The 22,663-nt window shown below is 43.2% G+C and overlaps 1 protein-coding gene across 1 annotated transcript in view; it reads right to left on the bottom strand.

The window, feature by feature from the left end:
• Positions 1 to 11,701, bottom strand: part of PSMD12 (proteasome 26S subunit, non-ATPase 12) — a 30,252-nt gene extending 18,551 nt beyond the window's left edge. Inside the window, exons 1-3 of the mRNA XM_045986369.1 lie at positions 11,507 to 11,701; positions 705 to 764; positions 489 to 617 (exon numbers count right to left, since the gene is read on the bottom strand). Of these exons, the coding sequence (XP_045842325.1) occupies positions 489 to 617; positions 705 to 764; positions 11,507 to 11,614 (297 nt within the window). The 5' untranslated portion in view covers positions 11,615 to 11,701. The remainder of the gene's footprint in view (positions 1 to 488; positions 618 to 704; positions 765 to 11,506) is intronic.
• Between the last annotated feature and the right edge of the window lie 10,962 nt (positions 11,702 to 22,663).

Below are 22,663 nucleotides of genomic sequence, written 5' to 3'. Positions count from 1 at the left end.
CGCCTTGGGTGGCTCAGTCAGTTGAGTGTCCGGTTCCTGATTTTGGCTCAGGTCACGATCTCAGGGTTGTGAGATCCGCCAGGCTCTGTGCTCAGTGGGGAGTCTGCTTGAGATTCTTTCTCTTCCTCTCCCCTACCCCACACCACATGCTCTGGCATGTGTGGACAATCTCTCTCAAATAAATAAATCTTTTAAAAAAATAAATAAAATAATAAACACAAAGACATGGAGTCACATGGAAATAGAACAAAGCTGCACCAACACTCTGCACAATTTGTAAAAATACGCAAATATATAAAAACTAGAAGAAAAAACATAAAAACAGCTGACATAAAAATATGGACAGAATTTTTATAAACTGTCTAGAATGTAATGCTAACTTAACAGTAAATTTAAAAGCAGATTCAAAAAAATAAATAAATAAAAGCAGATTCATAGAACGGCTTCCTAAAGTCCTTATTTAAATGCAAATGTAGTCATGAACTCACTTGTTTTAACTGACTCCGTCTTTTTGACAAAAGCATAATATTTTCATTAAGTAAATCCCATTCTTTAGCCTCATAGCACATCTTCACTACTGCAACTAAGATGCGGGATGTAGACACCATATCGGAAGCCTGTAAGGATGAAAATACACTGAAGTTAATGGAGCACTATTAAATGAAATGAATGATAACTGAGGTTTTTCACTCTCATCTACTCACAGTTCGGGTCTGTTTCTCCAAAGAGAGAAGGGTTTCAATGACTTCTTGAAGTCTTCCTTCCTAAAACAAAAGATAAAAATGAACAATGAAAACTCTGCCACCAACACCAAAACAAATAAATCAGTCTAAAATGAGATGTTTCTGACAGAAAAGGAACAAAAATTCCATTTTAGTATATGTGCTGCCGAAGCAAGCACCAAAAATTCCATTTTAGAGGAAAATGGCCACCGCCACGACTACTATTGGTTGGTTTTTCTCCTCTTGGTAGTGCTCGCTTTTCCTGTGGACTACCTAAGTCAGTGGTTCTCAAAGTAGGACCCACAAGCTGTTTTTAGCATTTCAAAATGCCTAAGAGAAACTGAATATAAGAACAATGATTTAACACCTGAAAAAAAGTCAAGTCTTTGTTTTGGATTCTAACTGATCAACTCAGTGTGGTAACCAGATTATCTGGTTCTGAACTGAGAATCTAAGTGGCATTCACACATACCTCTGAAGAATAAAAATGGAAAAAATGAATGATTGATGAAGTCACTGTAACAAATACTTTAAAACATGAAGTCCTGGGGCGCCTGGGTGGCTCAGTCATTAAGTGACTGTCTTCAGCTCAGGTCATGACCCCAGGGCCCTGGGATAGAGCCCTGCATTGGGCTTCCTGCTCGGCGGGAAGCCTGCTTTCCCTCTCCCACTCTCCCTGCTTGTGTTCCTGCTCTCGCTGTCTCTTTCTGACAAATAAATAAAATCTTAAAAACAAAAAAAACCCATGAAGTTTTGAGGAAAAAAAGGATATTTAGTGGTGAAATGGCTTAATTAATTAATTAATTTATTTATTTGACAGAGAGAGATCACAACTAGGCAGAGAGGCAGGCAGAGAGAGAGGAGGAAGCAGGCTCCCCGCGGAGCAGAGAGCCCAATGTGGGGCTCGATCCCAGGACACTGGGATCACGACCTGAGCCGAAGGCAGAGGCTTTAACCCACTGAGCCACCCAGGCGCCCCGAAATGGCTTAATTTTTCAATGACTTTTTTCTTTTTTAAAGTAAGCTCTATGCCCAGAGCGGGGCTTGCACTCATGACCCCGAGATCAAGAGTTGCATGTTCTGCCAACTGAGTTAGCCAGGAGCCCCTAATTCTTCAATGACTTAAAGTGAATTATAATTGTGCTTAAAACAAATGAAGACGTGGGGTAGGGGGAGCCTGGGTCGCTCAGTGGGTTAAAGCCTCTGCCTTCAGCTCAGGTCATGATATCGGGATCCTGGGATCGAGCCCCGCATCGGGCTCTTTGCTCGGTGGGGAGCCTGCTTCCCTTCCTCTCTCTCTGCCTGCTTGTGATATCTGTCAAATAAATAATAAATAAAATCTTTTGGGGAAAAGAAAAGAGAAAGAAACAAATGAAGACGGGGCACTTGAGTGACTCTGTGGGTTAAGCCTCTGCCTTTGGCTTAAGTCACAGTCTCAGGGTCCTGGTATCGAGCCCCGCATCAGGCTCTCTGCTAGCAGGGAGCCTGCTTCCCCCTCTGCCTCTGCCTGCCTCTTTATCTACTTGTGATCTCTTGTTCTGTCAAATAGATAAATAAAATCTTAAAAAAAAAAAGGAGAAATGAAGACCACTTGAGACTATCCATATATGGTAGGCCAAAGGTCATGCTTTTAACCAGATACTGATCCAAATGGAATACCCCTTTCTGTCAACTGACAATAACCTCTATCTCTCATATGCAAAAATATTTTTTCTGGGGCGCTTGTCAGGAAATAGGAACAATAAAATTTAAATGACATAAACCTAAATGATAATTTATCAGGACTAAAATAAGCTATCCTATTAAGAACCACATATTCTCAGTAGCTCAGTTGAGTGTCTGCCTTTGGCTCGGGTCACAGTCTAAGGGTTCTGGGATCGTTCTCTTGCTCTTGGTCTCTCTCAAACAAATAAATAAAATCTAAGAAAGAAGGGAAAAAAAAAAAAACCGAAAACACACCACATTGTGATAAAAACAAAACCAGCTCCCAGCAAAAAAAATAGCAAGTACTTAAGTTACTAATATTAATAATAGTGAATGAATTAGAAGTGACGAGGATTTTATTTTGAAATTGGTTTTCTAACTATAAATGAAACTTATCACTATTTTTATTTACTCTTTTAAAAAGATTTTTCTTTTTTAGAGGCACCTGGGTGGCTCAGTGGGTTAAAGCCTCTGCCTTCGGCTCAGGTCATGATCTCAGGGTCTTGGGATCGAGACCCGCATAGGGCTCTCTGTTCAGCAGGGAGCCTGCTTCCTCCTCTCTCTCTCTCTCTCTCTGCCTGCCTCTCTGCCTACCTGTGATCTCTGTCTTTAAAAAAAAAAAAATTTTTTTTTTAAAGATTTTATTTATCTGAGAGAGAGAGAGGGCATGAGAGGGGAGAAGGTCAGACAGAGAAGCAGACTTCCCATGGAGCTGGGAGCCCGATGCGGGACTCAATCCAGGGACTCCAGGATTATGACCTGAGCTGAAGGCAGTCGCTTAACCAAATGAGCCACTCAGGCACCCCTAAAAGATTTCATTAAGTAATCTCTATACCCAATGTGGGGCTCAAACTCACACCCCCAAGATCAAGAGCCACATGTACCACTGCGCCAGCCAGACGCTCTGAAACGTATTTTAATGACATGCATGGATAGTACATGAGTATTACTCTTTTATTCATGAGAGAAACAAACAGTTTTTGAATTAAGGACACAAATATTGTTTGGACTTTTCAAAATACTCTTTCCATATTTTCCATTTCCAAAATTCCATGAATTTTCTATGGAGCACAGAATATGTACTGTGCAGCCATTATTTGAACTTTAACTCTGAAATCTGCATGACTACTGTAATTAAATCTGAAACATGTATGATTACTAGCACTGTAAAATGTTTCCTATGCAAAGGGGAAGCATCAGTTCTGCATACTCTCTAGATTCATGTGTATGATAAATGCTGACTAAATGTCCATCAGAGGAAAAGAACAAAGAACAAATCCACAAATTCTTCAAAGTTAAAGACTAATAAATCATAAAAGATCAAAGAATCGGGGTGTCTGGGTGGCTGAGTTGTTAAGCATCTGCCTTTGGCTCAGGTCATGATCCCAGGGTCCTGGGATGGAGCCCCACATCGGGCTCCCTGCTCAGCGGGAAGCCTGCTTCTCCCTCTCCCACCCCCCTTGCTTGTGTTCCCTCTCTTGCTGTGTCTGTGTCAAATAAATAAAACCTTTAGAAAAAAAAAAATCAAAGAATCTTAGAACTGTAAAGACTGCTGCAGATTATTTAATCCGATCATCTCATTTTAGAGTATAAAGACTAAGGACTAAACAACTCAGCCACAAAACTTATCAGCAGAACCAAAACCCAGGGCTCTTGCCTCCTGGTCCAATGTTCCCTCCACAACACCAAACCGTAACTAGTTTAAATCACACCTTTGCTTCCATCAAAGTAATTTCCATTCGGGAAATGGTTACTATCTGGCAACAAATAGAGTGCAAAAATAGTTAAAATGCAAAATACTGTTAATGGTTACCTGTCACTTTTGCGATTACTATTAGTCATGTGACTATAATCAATAAAGTGTAGTTTATGGTATTTTAATTCAGAAGTTTTTTTTTTTTTTTTTTGAAGATTTTATTTGAGAGAGAAAGTGAGAGAGATCAGAGTGCGAGGGAGAAACAGAAACAGACTTACTGCTGAGTGGAGGGCCCAATGCCGGGCTCAATCCCAGAACCCCAGGATCATGACCTGAGCCAAAGGCAGACACTTAACTGATTGAGCCACTCAGGCACACCCAGAGTTTGGGTTTTAAAGAAGGGCCCTCTGCTTGTGAAGGAATCACATACCAGTCTAGAGCCCTGAGCTGTTAGGTACCAACAAGACATCAGCCATCACCTTCTCAGGAAGGCATTCTTCATTCGTTTTGTTTTTGTTTTTGTTTTTAAAGATTTTATTTATTTATTTGACAGACAGAGATCACAAGTAGGCAGAGAGGCAGGTAGAGAGAGAGGAAGAAGCAGGCTCCCCGCTGAGCCGAGAGCCCGATGCCGGGCTTGATCCCAGGACGCTGGGATCATGACCTGAGCTGAAGGCAGAGGCTTTTACCCACTGAGCCACCCAGGTGCCCCAGGAAGGCATTCTTAAATAACTCCCCATAGTCAGTATTTAGCACTTCCTTCTTTTGCTCACAAGTCCACTGACTTTCTGCTTTGTAATGACTCCAAACTCTGTTCTATTTTAACACTGTCTTCCTTATCTCATTAGGATGTAAATTCCGTTAAGAGTAGGGACTACATCTATACTGTTCCCCACTGCAACTCAGTGCTCTGTCCCTGCCAAAGTACATCATGTTGCTTCTGTGGATATTATGGGACATCCCTTTATTCCTTGCACCAGTTATTAATACGCATGTCGTGCCTCCTAAGTGGCCTGTAAGTTCCTCCAGGGCTGGACCATATTTGATCGTTTCCCATGCACCAACTTGTACAAAGTATGCACCGACGATGACCAGAACTATAGATGACCTTAATGGCTTAGAATTCCTGATTCTTACTGTCACACTAAGTAGGATGTGACAAGTTACATGGCTGGCAATTCAGTGCTATTTGAGGGACACTACCATCAACTTCATTAAATACAATCCCTATTTTCTCTTTTTTTTTTTTTTTAAAGATTTTATTTATTTATTTGACAGACAGAGATCACAAGCAGGCAGAGAGGCAGAGAGAGAGGAGGAAGCAGGCTCCCCGCCAAGCAGAGAGCCCGATGCGGGGCTCGAACCCAGGATCCCGGGATCATGACCCGAGCCGAAGGCAGAGGCCTCAACCCACTGAGCCACCCAGGTGCCCCACAACTCCCTATTTTCTCATCATGCCACTTATTTCTCCCATTCTTCCATGTTCAATGCTATGGCTAACCATCTTCCTTTCTCTCATACTTCTTTAAATTCCACCTCCTTGATCTTGCTTTTCAATTCAGAGGAACGAGACGGTCAGAGCTATCAAAACCAACTCGTTAGGGGCGCCTGGGTGGCTCAGTGTAAAGCCTCTCCCTTTGGCTTGGGTCAGGATCCCAGAGTCCTGGGATCGAGCCCCACATCGGGCTCTCTGCTTAGCAGGGGAGCCTGCTTCCTCATCTCTCTCTACCTGCCTCTCTGCATACTTGTGATTTCTGTCAAATAAATAAAATCTTAAAAACAAAAAAACAAACAAAAACTACTCTTTGAAGCAGTGTCTCATTTTGTCTCATTGTGACTCATTTTTCCCAGTAAAATAATCTTTGTAAATGAGGTAAATGACTAAAGAGTTTGTTTAACATCAATACATGTTGGGTATCTGTAAGTCCTGTATGTTTGTGTCCTTTAACTCTTAAATGGATCCAATCTTTTAATGACTTTGTTAAACAACATAAATAAGAAAAAGGCCAAGACCTAAAATGCCAATCCAATGGTTTCACATGACCTGTTTCTTTTTCTTTTTCTTTTAAGATTTTCTTTACTTATTTGACAGACAGATCACAAGCAGGCAGAAAGACAGGCAGAGAGGGTAGGGGAGACACAGGCTCCCCGCTGAGCAGAGAGCCCAATGCGGGGCTTGATCCCAGGACCCTGAGATCATGACCTGAGCCAAAGGCAGAGGGCTAACCCACTGAGCCACCCAGGTGCCCCACATGACCTATTTCTTAAAGGGATCTTTTTGTCCAAGCTGTTAACTGTTTTACACTTCATCTCCTCTTTATTTTTTATATTAACCTTGAGAAGAGGCTGTAGCTAACCAAATGGAAAGACATGAAGAAGGAAAACCAAAGGATATATTCAATTCAAGAATGTAAATAATCCCCAAATATCGACGTACCAAATATACCATAATCAAGAAGGTGGTCATGATCCTCCTGTGTATTAAGAACTGCTAATACTACACAGTTAAAGTTCAGAAAAGGCCTTCTTTAAATTAATACAAGGGTGAAGCACTAACCGTTACCAGGATGAAGCACTAACCAAGAACTAGTTACCATGAACTAGTATCACTCTTACTATCTCACCAGTCTCAAATACCAATCACAGAAGCGTCAGAATGTAATGGTTAAAAACACAGGCTCTGTAGCCAGACTGCTTGGGTCTAAATGCTAGGTCTACCACTGTGTTACCTTGGGCAAGACACTTACCCTTTCTGACTCTTAATCTTCTCTTCAGTGAACTGAGCATAATAATAATTCCTGCCCCACAGAGTTGCTGTAAGGATTAAAGCAATACCTAGGAAGATATGCCTGGAATATATTATCATCACAACAGCTAAAGTTACATAGAAAGTACAGGGCAGGGGCGCCTGGGTGGCTCAGTCAGTTAAGCGTCTGCCTTCAGTTCAGGTTATGATCCCAGGGTCCTCAGATCGAGCCCTGCATCCAGCTTGCTGCTCAGTGGGGAGTCTGCTTCCCTCTCTCCCTCTGCCCCTTGCCCTGCTTGTGTGCATTCTCTCTCCCAAATAAGCAAATTTTTTTTTAAAGATTTTATTAATTTATTTGAAAGATCACAAGTAGGCAGAGAAGCAGGCAGAGAGAGGCGGAAGCAGGCTCCCTGCAGAGCAGAGAGCACGATGTGGGGCTCGATCCCAGGCCTGACTGGAGCCGAAGGCAGAGGTTTTAACCCACTGAGCCACCCAGGCGCCCCTAAACAAATATTTTTTAAAAACATATGTACACTGGGGTGCCTGGTTGGCTCAGTGGGTTAAAGCCTCTGCCTTCGGCTCAGGTCATCTCAGGGTCCTGGGATCGAGCCCCACATCGGGCTCTCTGCTCAGCAGGGAGTCTGCTTCTTCCTTTCTCTGCCTGCCTCTCTGCCTACTTGTGATCTGTGTCTGTCAGATAAATAAAATCTTTAAAAAAATAAAAATAAAAATAAATGTACACAGCAATAAATATTAGTGATTGGTGTCATTTGTTGACTGTTAGGTGAGTGCTGGGATGCAGAAACAGAACTGTACTAGGTCACTATAGGAGATTCAAATGGCCTAGATTTGGCAATTTTACAACCCACGTGTAGACTTCAGTTTACCTTTTGAGGGTTTCCACTATCTATGCTTTTCTCATTGGGTATATTCTTATTTCTCATTGGGTATATTTCTAAATACATAATTTTTATCATCAAATGTCTTTCACATTAAACATAAAAAATGTCTAAGGAAATTAAGTACAAAGGTAAGTCTCTTAAAGAGGTTGTGGGATGTAGTGAAAAGAACACTGCCTGCTGCCAGGAGACCTGAGCCTGATCTGGCTTTGCTGCAGACCTTGGATAAACCACTTAAGCTGCAAGAACCTTAGTTTTCTCACAAGTAAAGTAAAAACAGTAAAATTTTCTTTAGTTTTATTGATGGGCTCAAAGTACAAAACTTAAGAACGTATGCTAAAGGGTTCTATACGGGTCCCTGGGTGGCTTAGTTGGTTAGGCATCTGCCTTCAGCTCAGGTCATGATCCCAGGATCCTGGGATTGAGTCCCGCATCAGGCTCTCTGCTCAGGGGAAGCCTGCTTCTCCCGCTCCCTCTGCCTGCCACTCTCCCTGCTTGTGCGCCTGCACTGACAAATGCGCTTTCACTCTCTGTCAAATAAATAAATAAAACCTTTTAAAAAAATAAAAGACAAAAGAAACAAATCTTTAAAAAAAAAATTAACTAGATGGTAAGATAACCATCTAATCCAAAACCTGAAAATTGTGGGTTTGCATTAAAAAATAAAAACACTGGGAGCCTGGGTGGCTCAGTGGGTTAAGCCGCTGCCTTCAGCTCAGGTCATGATCTCAGGGTCCTGGGATCGAGTCCCGCATCGGGCTCTCTGCTCAGCAGGGAACCTGCTTCCTCCTCTCTCCCTCTCTCTGCCTGCCTCTTTATCTACTTGTGATCTCTCTCTGTCAAATAAATAAATAAAAATCTTTAAAAAAAAAATAAAATAAATAAAAACACTTATACCCTGCCAACCTCCAAGCCCTCCACCTGCCTCCTTCACAAAAATAATCCACAACTGTGCCTTGTTTTGGCTTCAAATGGCTTTAAAAAAATTCAATAGCTTTAATTTTACCTAGTTTAAGAGGCTCCAACACTCCCTGTTCTAAACATTTCTGTTACCAATCTGACACCTAAAAAGGCATCTGAGTTTGTAAGTCTTTTCAACCAGCCTGAACTAACCACAATGTCTTACATAAATGCCATACACATGATTACTACAACTATAACAATGAATTTTTTTTCCTTACAGGCCTATAAGCTATCTGAGGGCAGCTTTGTCTAATAATCTTTATAGTCCCCACCATGTCTAGCACTGACTACAGACAGCAGGCTATCAGAAGAAATCAGTAAAGGGAAGATTTTTTTCTCCCAGGTCTCAGTTTTAGAAATAGTTTAGAAATAGAAATAGTTTTAGAAATAGTTTTTTTTTTTTTTTTTAAAGATTTTATTTATTTATTTGACAGAGAGAGATCACAAGTAGGCAGAGAGGCAAGCAGAGAGAGAGAGAGGAGGAAGCAGGCTCCCCGCCAAGCAGAGAGCCCGATGCGGGAATCGATCCCAGGACCCTGGGATCATGACCTGAGCCGAAGGCAGAGGCTTAAACCACTGAGCCACCCAAGCGCCCCAATAGTTGTCCTTCTTTAAAGCAAATGGTTTCTTTCTTTGGACACTAGCAATCTATGACTTCCAAAGTGGTGGTTCAGGGGGTGACTTTGGCCTGTACGTATGTTTTGCCTGATCTCGTGGTATTGGCTCAAATGTGTTTTAAAATAGATTTGTGTCCAGTTTCTAAATATTGAGGCAATTCATATAAAAATCTCCATATTCCTCGTTTCTCCCTCAAATTAGAAGAGTTGACAGGCTTGGCCTTCATCCCCAATAGGCAAAGATTAACTGGAGGTGAAGAGTTACTGTCCCCTTTCCCTGGACAGGTGCTCAGAAATTCAGGTTTTCATTACACTTGGCTCACTAGGCAGGATGGCCTGGTGGGAGCACAAGCTCCAAAATCAGTCTGCTTGGTTTGCATCCTGGCTCCACCACTTTACTAGCTGTAAGACCTTGGAGCACGTGACTCAACTTAAACTGTTTTCATGTCTGTAAAATAAGAAGAACAGTACCTATCACATGGGGCTAAGGTGAGGACGAATGAACTAATGCATCTAAGCACTCAGAAGAGTGGCACTGTAGAAAGAACTCACGAAATGCCAGCGATTGTTATCTGCCCCGCACTACAGGTGTTTCCCAACCCTTATATACATGATGTTTCTTCACACTAGCCGAGATGAATTTATGGCTCCCCTCCAACAGGTGTACTGCAGTTAAGAAATTCAGGTGTATCAACTTTCCCTATCTCTGTCTTTTGTAAAGCTCTATTAAATCCTTTATCAGAGGGGCGCCCGGGTGGCTCAGTGGGTTAAAGCCTCTGCCCTCAGCTCGGGTCATGATCCCAGGGTCCTGGGATAGAGCCCCACATCTGGCTCTCTGCTCAGCAGGGAGCCTGCTTCCTCCGCCCTCCCCCGCTGCCTGCCTCTCTGCCTACTTGTGATCTCTGTCTGTCAAATAAAAATCTTAAAAAAAAAAAAATCCTTTATCAGAAAAAAGGGAAGTATTGAAAAGGTTTCTAAGAAACATTACTGTGAAATACTTGACACTTCTCCTGTCCCTGAATTTAGTACACTTAAGTACATTTATGTTATAAGTTTCTTAAGGGACAAAAACAACTCTATTAGTACATGCATCCCAGGTGAATAGCAATAAATATTTGTGGCTGGATTGATCAAGAAATTTAATGAGGTCTGAGCTTAAGGATTCTTGGCAACAGCCCATGATGGCAGCTGACTTAACAACCACCCACTTAACAACCACCTAGTCAGACAAACCTAGTTTTGAAACCCCCCCCCCCCATATTACTAACCATAACATTCCACAAGAAACTCCCCGCCTTGGTTTCTTTATATGTAAAATGATACATAAAGTTCCCTGGCACATGGTGGGGGGGGGGGTGGGGAATAAAGGTTAGGATCAAGTTAAATTTCTGGTCCAGGGGAGATAAGCAGTTGGGCTAAACCACTGTTCATGACCTCCCCTAGTGAGGTTATCCTGCACTTCTGTGACTATCTGTCTTTACTTCTGCAGTTCCCATTCCTGGGACGATTCCTCCCCATCTCAACCTTCTTTAAGGCCCAATACAAACGTCAACTTCTCTGAAAAACCTTCCCTATCCCACCAGTAAGAACGAACAGCTTCCTTCTCTGTGTTCCAATGGCACGTTTATACTTGTGTGACACTCATCACCCTGCCTGACTCGTCTAATTCGTGATGTATACGAACTTCTTAATGGCAGGACTCCTGAGCTAATCACCATCGTCCTATCATTTTACTACCCCTTCTCCTGGCCAAAAGCCTGGAACATCCCGCGATCCATAAACAACTTAACACAAATTTGATTCAGCAAGAGCATTAGAACTCAACTCTTTGATCTAGCCTGAACGCTAAAGCGGCCTTAAAGCCTGGGAAAACTACTAAAATAAACGTTACACAGTACCAAGAAAAAGCAAAAAGTACTATGGGCCCCAACTCCTCCGGGAAGTGGCCATCTCTCCTGGGAGGATTTGGGAAGCTGTATGCACTAGCATGCTCCCGCTGCGGAGCAGACCCGGGATCTGCTACTCAAGCAGGCCCAACTCGGGCTCGGCAGGCAGTGGGGGACGCGCCCTCCAGCCAGCAGGCCCCCTGAGGCCTAAGCAAGCTCCGCGCCGTGACTCAGCCCTTGGCGCCCGCCAAGAGGCAGCCGGCCTCCCCTCACCTTGGCCAGCTTCTCGCACTCGGGCAGTCGCTGATCCACCGTGGCGCTGTAGTCCACCTCCATCTTGACGATGCGCCCATCAGCCCGCTCCGAGCCGCCGTCCGCCATGGTCCCTGCCTGAACGTCCCTAGAAATCCCCCTGCTTCGGCCACCACTCGTCACCCACACCGGAAGCCGCCAGCACACCCGCTCAGGCAGCGCGTCGGTAGCCCGCGCGAAGGACCTCACGAGGCCCCCTGCGCTGGCCGCCAGTCCGGCACTACCGCGGACAGCCCTGGGGGGCGGGGTTAGGGGCGGGGCTCACCCTCGCCCCTGCTGCTCACCTCCGGTTTTCTTTCGGTGACTTTTTGTCCCAGATATGCGGGGAGGAAAGCTAGTGTCACGGAATAGACCGCCTTATACAGTCTTACATTCCTGCTTTGAAATATTATTTCTCAGAACCGTAGTCAAGTTGCTAAACTTTTGTTGGATTTCACTGTTCTCATCTCTGCATGAGCAGACTGAAATAAACCCTAAAGAGAGAAGTTCTAAAGTTTCATCTGGTTGAAAGTCTTGGTGGTTTAATCTGTGGCACCTCTCAGACCTCAAAGAGAAGGTATGACAGCGGCTCGGTGATAAAACAAGTATTTTTTTTATTTTCATTTTTACTATAATCCGCTACCTGGATAAGAAGGATTTTTTTTTAATTTTATTTATTTATTTGACAGAGAGAGATCACAAGTAGGCAGAGAGAGTGAGAGGGAAGCAGGCTCCCTGCCAAGCAGAGACCCCGATGCGGGGCTCGATCCCAGGACCCTGAGATCATGACCCGAGCCGAAGGCAGCGGCTTAAACCACTGAGCCACCCAGGCGCCCCTGGATAAGAAGACTCTTTTAGAAAGACATTTTATTGGCTTTCTCTGTAGGACTCTGGTGAGCATCAAGCAAGATCACGTATATGCGAGGTTATTTCAATTTTTAAGGAGCGTACAAGTTTTCATTATCATTCGCACCATCTGGATCCGTATTAAAAAGTTTAGGATGAAGGGGCGCGTGGGTGGCTCAGTGGGTTAAAACCTCTGCCTTTGGCTCAGGTCATGATCTCAGGGCTCTGGGATCGATCCCCCCATCGAGCTCTCTTCTCAGCAGGGAGCCTGCTTACCCCCTCTCTCCCTGCCTGCCTTTCTGCCTCCTTGTGATCTCTGTCAAATAAATAAAATCTTTAAAAAAAAAAAGTTGAGGCTGTTTGAAAGTGAGGTCAAACTGTCAGCAGTAGCCTCCCAAGCAAATGGGAAATCTTGGAACGGTCTACCTGTTAGTGAATTTAATCAGCACCAGCAACCCTTTCCAAATGCTGAGTAGACCTTGTTTTGTGGTGGTGGTGGTGGTGGTGGGTGGTTTGTTTTTACTGTCCTGTAATCAAAGTCATGGATGCTATAACCCATCTGCACACATAATTAAAAACAAGAACAAAACATCCTAGCTGTGATGTGAAGGAGAAACACTGCAAAATAGCAGAAGAATATGCATGTGAAAATGCAAAGGTAAGGAGTGCCTGGCTGGCGCAGTCCAAAGAGCATGAAACTCTTGATCTCGGGATAGTGAGTTCCAGCCCCACCTTGAGTGTAGAGATTCCTTAAGTAAATAAATAAATAAAACTTCAAAATATAAAGCCTAAATTTGTCTACCGTAGGAGATAACAAAAAGTACTCATTTGCTTATACACGTCTATAACAACAAAGCAAGATCTGCAATAGACATGTTTTTATTGGTTCCCCATGCATCATAAGAGCTTACTGTGGGTGGCATGATTTTTCCAAAATGGTGTACAACTTCTTAGTAAAGTTCTGTCTATATGAAAGTACAATCTTCCATTGTTTCTCACATAGGAGAATTCTTAGAAATTTTTTGTGCAGGGGTGCCTTGGGGGCGCAGTTGTTTGAGCGTCCCACTTTTGATTTCTGTTCCGGTCACGATCTTGGGGTCGTGAGATCCAGCCCCAGGTTGGGCGCCATGCTAAGTGGGAAGTCTACTTGAGATTCTCTCCCTCTGCCCCTCCTACCCCCCTCTCACACACGTGTGCTCTCTCTCTCAGATAAATGAATCTTTAAAAAAAATTTTAGTGTATATTAAAACATCAGAAAATAGCTTAGCATATGTGAAATGGAGTTAGAGTCTAGGCCTCAGACACATAAATAAGTGTCTGGCAGGATGTGAAAAGTCAGGTGGAATGTGGGACAATATTTTTCTGTGCAGGTTTGTTGCATTATAGTTGTCCGGCATCCCAATTATAGGCTGATAACTCCCTTCCCCCCCCAATGATTGTGACAATCTGAAATGCCCACAGAAATTTCTAGAACACATGCTAGGAGCCAGAATTGCTGAGACACACACTAGGCTAAGATGTTTCCGGGCTCTATATTCAGGGTGCACTTGCTTTGATAGAGACCAGGTTTTTGGAGGTCTACATTTTGTGTGAAGAGTGTGAAAAGACAAAAAGGAACAAAGGTGTAATGGATTAATGGTTTCCAGGACTCAGAAAATAAGAGAGGGTCTAAGAAAGAGGCTAATAGGTAGAAGAAAACTCTGGTTGGCTATCAACACCAAACTGAAGCCCTTCCTCACCAGGCTTAGAGATAACAGAAAACAAAAGCACATTGAAATCTAAGGAAAAGCTTGCAAAGGAAAGAAACAAAAAAAGTGAAGTAAAGAAGAAACTCAGTAAAAGTCTGGGCAACAGAAAAAATAGGTAAGGTACTGTTATGTAGATAGATTCTTTATAAAATCCTTTATTTAGGGGATTCTGACATTGTAAGTAAGAATGTAGTTTCAGAAGAGAAAATTAGCCAAGAATAAGGAATCTGGGGGCGCCTGGGTGGCTCAGTGGGTTAAAGCCTCTGCCTTCAGCTCAGGTCATGATCCCAGGGTCCTGCATCGGGCTCTCTGCTCAGCAGGGAGCCTGCTTCCTCCTCTCTCTCTCTCTCTCTCTCTCTCTGCCTGCCTCTCTGCCTACTTGTGATCTCTATCTGACAAATAAATAAATAAAATCTTAAAAAAAAAAAAGAAGGAATCTGAAAAGTAGAAATGAAACCTCGATAGAAACGTAAAGATAGGTGGAAGTTAAGATGGACACACTAGTTGGGGCATCTGGCTAGCTCAGTCCTCAGTCCTCAGTCGAGGTCCTGAGTTCAAGCCCTACATTGGGCTGAGAGATTTAAAAAATAAAAAAGATTGGGGTCACGAGTTCAAGCCTTACTTGGACAGTAGAGATGACTTAAAAATAAACAACAATGAAATAAAGAAAAGATGGACACGCTTTTTAAACTGAGCACATTTTTTTTCTTCCTCATTCTTGAAGCTTCCCCCTCTCCTTCCCCTTCATTTGTCTTTCTGTAGAATCCTTTGTTCCAGGAATTCCTTACCAGTATTGACATCCCGCTGACCTCAATGTATACTTAGTAACAGACTCATGGCCAGTGCCAGCGCTGGTCATGAGACCGCCTTGAAGACGTGACCTATGCAGCTGGCAGCATGGACCAGATTCCTATCAAAACTGCCCCGATCCTGTATTTTCCCATAAAACCCCTCAGTCTTTATACCCCAGGCAGGCTTGCAGTCTTCGGAGCCATTAGCCGGCTGCAGCCTCCATTACCAGGCAAAGTAATAAACTATCTTCCTTCTGTAAACCCAAACTGTCTTCGAGTTACTGCTCCAGAGTACAGAGGTCTGTTTTCCACAACAGAGAGAAATACCGATTGGAAAAACATGGTAATGTATATCATGATGCTAATTATTTGAACTCGTGGGTCTCTATATTAACGACTATGTTTGTTTTCATATTCGGCGTGTCTGGCACATTCAGTTTATTGACCATGCACACATCGGATCCAAAGTTCCCATCTTTGTGAACATTCGAATGGGGGTTTGGGAGGCGGCAGAAAATAAACTTGTAAATATGGAGCAGGGGTGATGGTGAGTGGAAGGTGATCAGGGAAGGCTGACTAGTGAGCCAAGACCTGCAGTAAATAAGAGGATTTTTTTTTTCCTCTGTCATCTCTACCCCAACGGGGCTCGAACTCCCAACCCTGAGACCAAGCATGACGTGCTTCACAGACTGAGCGCTCCAGGAACGGAGTCTTGCAGATCGGCGAAGAAGATTGCAGGCAGAGGCGAGAGCACGAACCCCAAGGTGAGAGCAACCAGATCACCTCAGCTGTCTGAAGACCAGAATGAGTGAGGGCAAGAGTTGCAGGAGATGAAGTTTTGACTTTATGACAAGTCATAAAGGCTTGGTTTTTAATCTGAGTAAAATAGGAAGCCAGCGGGGGTTTTAGGCAAAGGAGCGGCATGAGCTGACTTACACAGGGAATCGTTCTGGCTGCTGTGTGGTGACTAGGTTGCACAGAAGCTGGGAGACTAGCTGGGAAGTTATTGCAGTAATTTAGGAGGAAAATGATGGGGGCTTGGACGAAGGTAGGAGAAAGGGCTAGATCCTGGATATAGCCTGAATAGAGCCAGGATCAGATTTGCTATTGGCCGTGGGGGTAAAGAGGTCAAATATGTCCACAAGATTTTTGGCTGAGTGTCTGGAAAGATGGGGTTGCCATTTACCAAGAAGCAGCAGTTTAGGGACAGGTAGAACAGGACAGAAGCCCAGTTTTGGTTATGTTAAGTTTGAGGGCCCTATTGGGTATCCAGTGACAATGCTGAAAAGCCAAATGCATATACAAGCGTCAAATTAAGAGGCGTCCTTTGGGCTAGAGGTTTGAATTTAGGAGTCCTTAACATATTGATTGCATCTAAAGACAAGAGGCTTACATTACAGAAATGTTCCTGAAATGTGTGTGAAACACTTGTTTTTATAAATTGCTTCTTCTTTTTTTTTTTTTTTTTAAAGATTTTATTTATTTATTTGACGGAGAGAGAGATCACAAGCAGGCAGAGAGGCAGGCAGAGAGAGAGGAGGAAGCAGGCTCCCTGTGGAGCAGAGAGCCTGATGCGGGGCTCGATCCCAGGACCCTGAGATCATGACCCGAGCCGAAGGCAGCGGCTTAATCCACTGAGCCACCCAGGCGCCCCATAAATTGCTTCTTTTAAAGGCAGTGAGAGGGGCGCCTGGCCGGTTCAGTGGGAGGAGCATTCCACTCTTGATCTCGGAGTCATGAGTTGGAGCCCCACGTTCAGTGTGGAGATTACCTAAATAAATAAAAACTTAAAAAGAGAATAAAGGCAGTGGGAGAACTTGGTATTTTCAAGTCTGTCGTAAGTCATTTTCAAAGAAAATTATACTGCATTTTCTCTTGTGAGGAAATCTTGGACTTGTGTTAGAATTATTTCAGATCAGGTACCATTATATCAAGGGAATAAAAAGAATCATGGTGTTCATTTTCTCTTGCTGCTGTCAAAAATAATCGTGTACTCAGTGGCTCAAAACTGCAGAGATTGATTTTCTTCCAATCTGGAGCCCAGAAGTCTGACGTCAGTAGCACTGGGCGGAAATCAAGGTATGGCAGGGAGTCTCTTGGGGACAGTCCCTTCCATGTCTTTTCCAGCTTCCAGTGCTTATGAGTGTTCCTTGGCTCATAGCTTCATCAGGCCAATCTCTGCCTTCAGGGTCACATTGCTTTCTCCTCTTCTGTGTGTATCAGTCTTCCTTTCTGTTTCTCTCATGTACATGAATGATTGTATTTCAGGCCCATCCAGATAATCCAGATGAATTTTCTCTGCTCAAAGTCTTTACTTAAAAAAAAAAAAAAAGATTTTATTTATTCATTTGAGAGAGAGACAGAGAGAGCACAGGCAGGGGAAGAGGCAGAGGGAGAGGGAGAAGCAGACTCCCCGCTGAGCTGGGAGCCGGACATGGGGCTGGAGACCATGCCCCAAGCTGAAGGCAAAGGGTTAACCATCTGAGCCACCCAGGTGCCTCTCAAAGTCTCATCTCCAAACACCCTCCAACTCACATCTCCAAACACCCTGTTTGTTTGTTTGTTTCTTTCTTTTTATTCTTAAGTAATCTCCACAGTCAATGTGAGGCTCGAACTCACAACCCAAGCAAGATCAAGAGTCACATGCCCTATTGGCTGAGCCAGTTAGGCAACCCCCCCACAAAGATCCATTTTCTAATAAGGTAACGTTTTTAGTTTCTGGGGTTTAGGACCTGATACCTCTGGGGGCCATTATTTAGCCTAATTACAATCACCTAAGCAATTGTTAAACTGGGGTTTTGATATAAATGACTACATACTCTTTTTTTTTTTTTACCGTAATGATTTAATAGAAAACTAAAGATACACAAATCAATTCTTCCCTTATTAGTATATACTCTTTTTTTTTTTTTTTTTTTTTTTTTTTAAAGATTTTTTTTATTTATTTATTTGACAGAGAGAGATCATAAGTAGGCAGAGAGGTAGTCAGAGAGAGTGAGAGGGAAGCAGGCTCCCTGCTGAGCAGAGAGCCCGATGTGGGACTCGATCCCAGGACCCTGAGATCATGACCTGAGCCGAAGGCAGCGGCTTAAACCACTGAGCCACCCAGGCGCCCCTCTTTTTTTTTTTTTAAGATTTTATTTATTTATTTGAGAAAGAGAGAAAGAACAGTGGAGAGGAGCAGAAGGAGAGGGAAAGAGGGAGAAGCAGATTCCATGCTGAGCAGGGAGCCCAACCTAGGACTCAATCCCAGGACCCAGAGATCGCAACCTGAGCTGAAGGCAGCTGCTTAATCAACCAAGCCACCCAGGCGCCCCACTACCTAATCTTACTAGCAAACATAACTCCCTTTTTTCTCTCCGGTAATACTTAAAATAGTCCACGAAAAGTCAAATATCATGCTATCTCTACGGTACAGCATAGCTAAGAAATACTATTTCCCGGGGAACCCAGTGGGCTCAGTCAGGAGAGTATGAGACTCTTGATCTTGGGGTTGTTGGCTTGAGCCCCACATTGGGGGTAGCGATAACTTAAAAATAAAATGTTTAAAAAAAAAAAACAATATTTCCAGATCTGTGTTGAGATCATTTGTTGATAATAGGTCAAATATGCTTTGGCATTATGTAGCTATAATCAGTTATCATTGCACAGGTGCCTCCTTTCATTTATTTATTTGTAAATATTTGTATGTTTATTTGGAGAGAGAGAGAGCACGCACAAGCGGGGACAGCAGCCAGCAGCCAGCGGAAGGAGCAGCAGACTCCCTGCTGAGCAGAGAGCTCTATGCAAGACTCCATCCCAGGACCCTGGGATCATGACCCTGGCTGAAGGCAGATGATTAACTAACTGAACCACCCAGGTGTCCCCCCCTTTTTTTTTTTTTCAGGTGCCTCCTTTTAAAGGACACTCAGGATCAAGGACAGTGTCTTCTTTCATCACTAAAACTTGTTTCCAGTGAGTATAGGTTACATATGGTCTCATAATTTATCTCAAAAGATTCTAGTGTTTTGCCAATTTCTATAAAAACAGAAAATGCAATAAAACTTTGATAAATTTATTACTAGCTTATTTGTTAAAAAAAAGACAAAGCTAGACCTTTGATCACAGAACTTCCAAGTTTTTTTCTGTGTGAAGCAATTTATACCACATCATTGTCAATTAATTTTTATTTTATGAGCTCACAGCTCCAAGCAATTACATATCAAAGGCATTCTTTGTATTTAATAGAGTCCTGATAAATGGGTCTACACATAAGAATTGCCTTGGGACTTTCTGTTTGTTGTTGCGTTAAGAATGAATATGTCATTTGCTTAGTACCTAACAAGGTCAGACACACAGGTGTTTGAAACACACACACACACACAGAGATAAAGACTTTGCTGGAATTAAACAATATTTAATAAAGTTAATTGCAAAGGATAACATTTGATTTTCAAAAAATAACCCTTAAAAAGGGGGCATTGACATGGTCACCGGAAGAAACCTGCAAAAGCTTCCAGTGTCCGAAGCTGGAACAACTTGAGCAACAAAACTAACATAGTATTGACTTGTTATTCAAAGTGTAATAAATATGCGTGAGTCCAACAGATATAAATAAATAACTGAATGAATAAATAAATGAGGGAGAAGAGGACAAGCTCACATACTAGATATGTAGATACTCTCTCCTCAGGAGGCAGGCTTAATTCCCCTCCCTCGATTGTGGGCTGGACTTAATGACCCACTTCCGGAGAAAAGAGAATGGAAAAGGAAAAAACTTCCTTTGTGAAAAAGTTGGCAGACATGACCTTCAGCAAGTGATCAAGGTTCAAGTCAAGCCTTCAACTGGGGCTACTTTGGTAATGGAAGGCAGATCATGGGAATGAGAAGACATCTTTATATCACTGTGATGTAATAGTTTTATCCTTCTCTTCTTAGACCTAATTTTGACGAGTTGGAAGTCAGTGTCTCCAAAAGTTTCTTCTTGGAGTAACTAAACATTTAGATAAGATTAATGAATGTTACAGTCATATAGTGGTTCACTGTAGGAGTTCATCCCACCCTATGCACTCTCAGATTCGGCAGCGTATGTGTCTGTGTGTGTGTGGGGGGCTATTGATATTTAGTGGGTAGAGACCAGGAATGCTGCTAAACATCGTACAGTGACCACCACAAGGAATTATCCGGCACCAAGTGTTAGTAGCTCTGAGACTGAGAACCTGCAACTAATTATATACATACACCTAACAGATGTTTATTGGGTACCTACACTACTCCTATACCAGGATACATTTTCCAGATGATACAGAGAGGACATGGTCTGCCTTCTCTGGAAACTTAAAATCATGTCTGCAATTAGAAAACAGGGGGACTATTTTAGCACCCTATACCACATTTTCTATATAAAGGTCACACTTGCATGCAAACAGGAACCAGAATGAGTAGTCCAGATAAGTGTTCCAGGTTGTCTAGAAAGGTAAAGGGTTGTCTAGAACAGCTCTGCGTAAGAGTTGGGACTTTCAGTGGCCTTTGACAAACCCACAAACCTTATACACAGTGAGCAGGAAAGAGGAAGATGGAAAGAACTGTAATATTTTAGAGATACCAGAGATATTCTAGGAATGAAACAGGATCTGAATAGTCACAAAGACTGTTGGTACACGCTTCTTTCAGATGCTACTTAGAGTGGGTCATAGTTTTTTCCGCACAGAGAAGAGGTTTCAGTGTGGGGGATGGGTGCATCATCAGAATCCAGGTGAAGACAATGGATAGAAAAAGCTCCTTAGTTGATCGATTTTGAAGGGGACCTCCCCCATCTCGCCTTCTGAGAATCCTTGCCTTCACAGATTGTCACTTATCCGGGGGTATAGGCTGTCACAGACGTATGTCCTTCTGCTGTGTCCTTCTGCTCGTATCATTCCTCACTGATAACTACTTCTTCCAAACTTTTTTTTTTAAAGATTTTATTTGTTTGACAGACAGAGATCACAAGTAGGCGGAGAGGCCCGCAGAGAGAGGGGAGGAAGCAGGCTCCCTGCTGAGCAGAGAGCCCGATGCTGGGGGCCTCGATCTCAAGACCCTGGGACTAGGACCTGAGCCAAAGGCAGAGATTTTAACCCACTGAGCCACCCAGGTGCCCCTACTTTTTCCAAACTTTTTGCCCTTTGTGCCCACCTTCATTTTTAAAATATGTGATGATCAGTAGCTGGATTATATCATTGTTAATGGATCATTACTACTCTTCTTAATGATGATAGCAGCACATTCAAAGCTCTTTGGAAGTAGATATTGGAGATTCCACTGGTTGAAAAGAAACAGAATTCTTGCCAGACTCTGGCTGACGAGGGGACTTCAAACACTTTAAGCAATGCATCCGACCAGTAGATGGCGCTCTCTTCCCTTTGTGTGAATGAGTTATGAATGAATAAGCTCTCCCTTTGCCCTCCCCTCCCCCAAGCGCTGTTGTAGTGAAAACCAATCTGTCCTCAAGTCCTTACCAAATCTTTAAAATTCATCGTCTTTTCTTTCGGGGCAGTTTAATTCAGACCCTCCCCATCTGTCTTCTGTAGTATTCTAATGCTCCTGCTTCTGGTATCCTTCTGTCCTCTCCCACCCAACACTGCCATCAGACATCACTTTTCCAAAAACATTGCTGAAAAATGGTGTCCTGGGGGAATGGAGCGGGGGGGGGGGGGGGGGGGGGGGGCAATGGCAAAGTGGAAGCCTTCTCCCGCCAACAGATTTGTCTCACCTGGTTGCAGTGACGGTGGGGGAGGAAAGGTAACTGACTAGCAGGGGAAAGGTACATTCAGAGTCTTGATCTCCCTGCCAAGGAATTTTGACTGGCTCAGTAGGCCACAGAGAATCAGTGAGAGGTTCTAAAAGTGGCAGGATTAGAGCTGTGCTTGAACAAGATTAATGTGACCAGGCATGCGGACGGGCTGAATGAAAAGGAAGTTTAGGCAGCCTAGCAGAGTCAAGAGAGAAGCACATAGAGCCTAATTTGCCGTCTGGGAAATGAGGAGAGGTAGTTCCTCAACCACAGTAAGAATTTCAGTAAACAAAGTTACAGAATCAACGTGGGAAAACGTCTAGGAAGCTAGGAATATATCCACACGGCTCTGCTGTCCCGTGCATTGCCTAGCTGCCTTTGAAAAGATCGGGCGCCAGAAAGCGAAACCACTACACTTGTTTTCAAGTAAGAAGTAGGGAAAAAAGGAAAAACAGCTTGAGCTTCTTTCCGTATCACAGGCTTTCAATGTGTTATTATTCACCACTACAGTGTCAGATTTAGATTTTCCACCTCGAGGAATTCGGTTTAGCTTTAATTAGTTGCAGTGAAGATTTCTGAGCCAACTCTGGGAAGCATTTATCTAGAGAATAGTTTTCCCTAAAATATAAGCTGGATATAGGGAGTTGTTTTTCTGTGAGGCTTTGTATCATGTTCACACAGTTATAAATTCTCTCCAGCCATCTGCGTGATTTTCGCCACGGCCCACCAGAGTTTCACTGGTTATTTCTTTATTAATCATAATTTTAAATACTATAATATCGAGACCATCTGGAGCACCAGCCAAGTTCCATGAGTAGCTGCAGGGCTGTACCACACACGTATTTTTCTGAGAAAAGATGATGCTTGCAGGTTATTCTGCATAGAGGCAAACGAGGCATTTTTCATGCAGCAACTTTTCAGAAAAACAAGCTTAAAAATACCAGACAAATGAAAAACAGACTTCAGCAGTTACTTGCAGCTTCCTGAGTAACAGAAGAATGTG

The sequence above is a fragment of the Meles meles genome, chromosome 18 (genome assembly GCF_922984935.1).
Source record: "Meles meles chromosome 18, mMelMel3.1 paternal haplotype, whole genome shotgun sequence".
In the NCBI taxonomy this organism is placed as follows: Eukaryota; Metazoa; Chordata; class Mammalia; order Carnivora; family Mustelidae; genus Meles; species Meles meles.
This window is presented reverse-complemented; position numbering and strand designations above follow the sequence as displayed.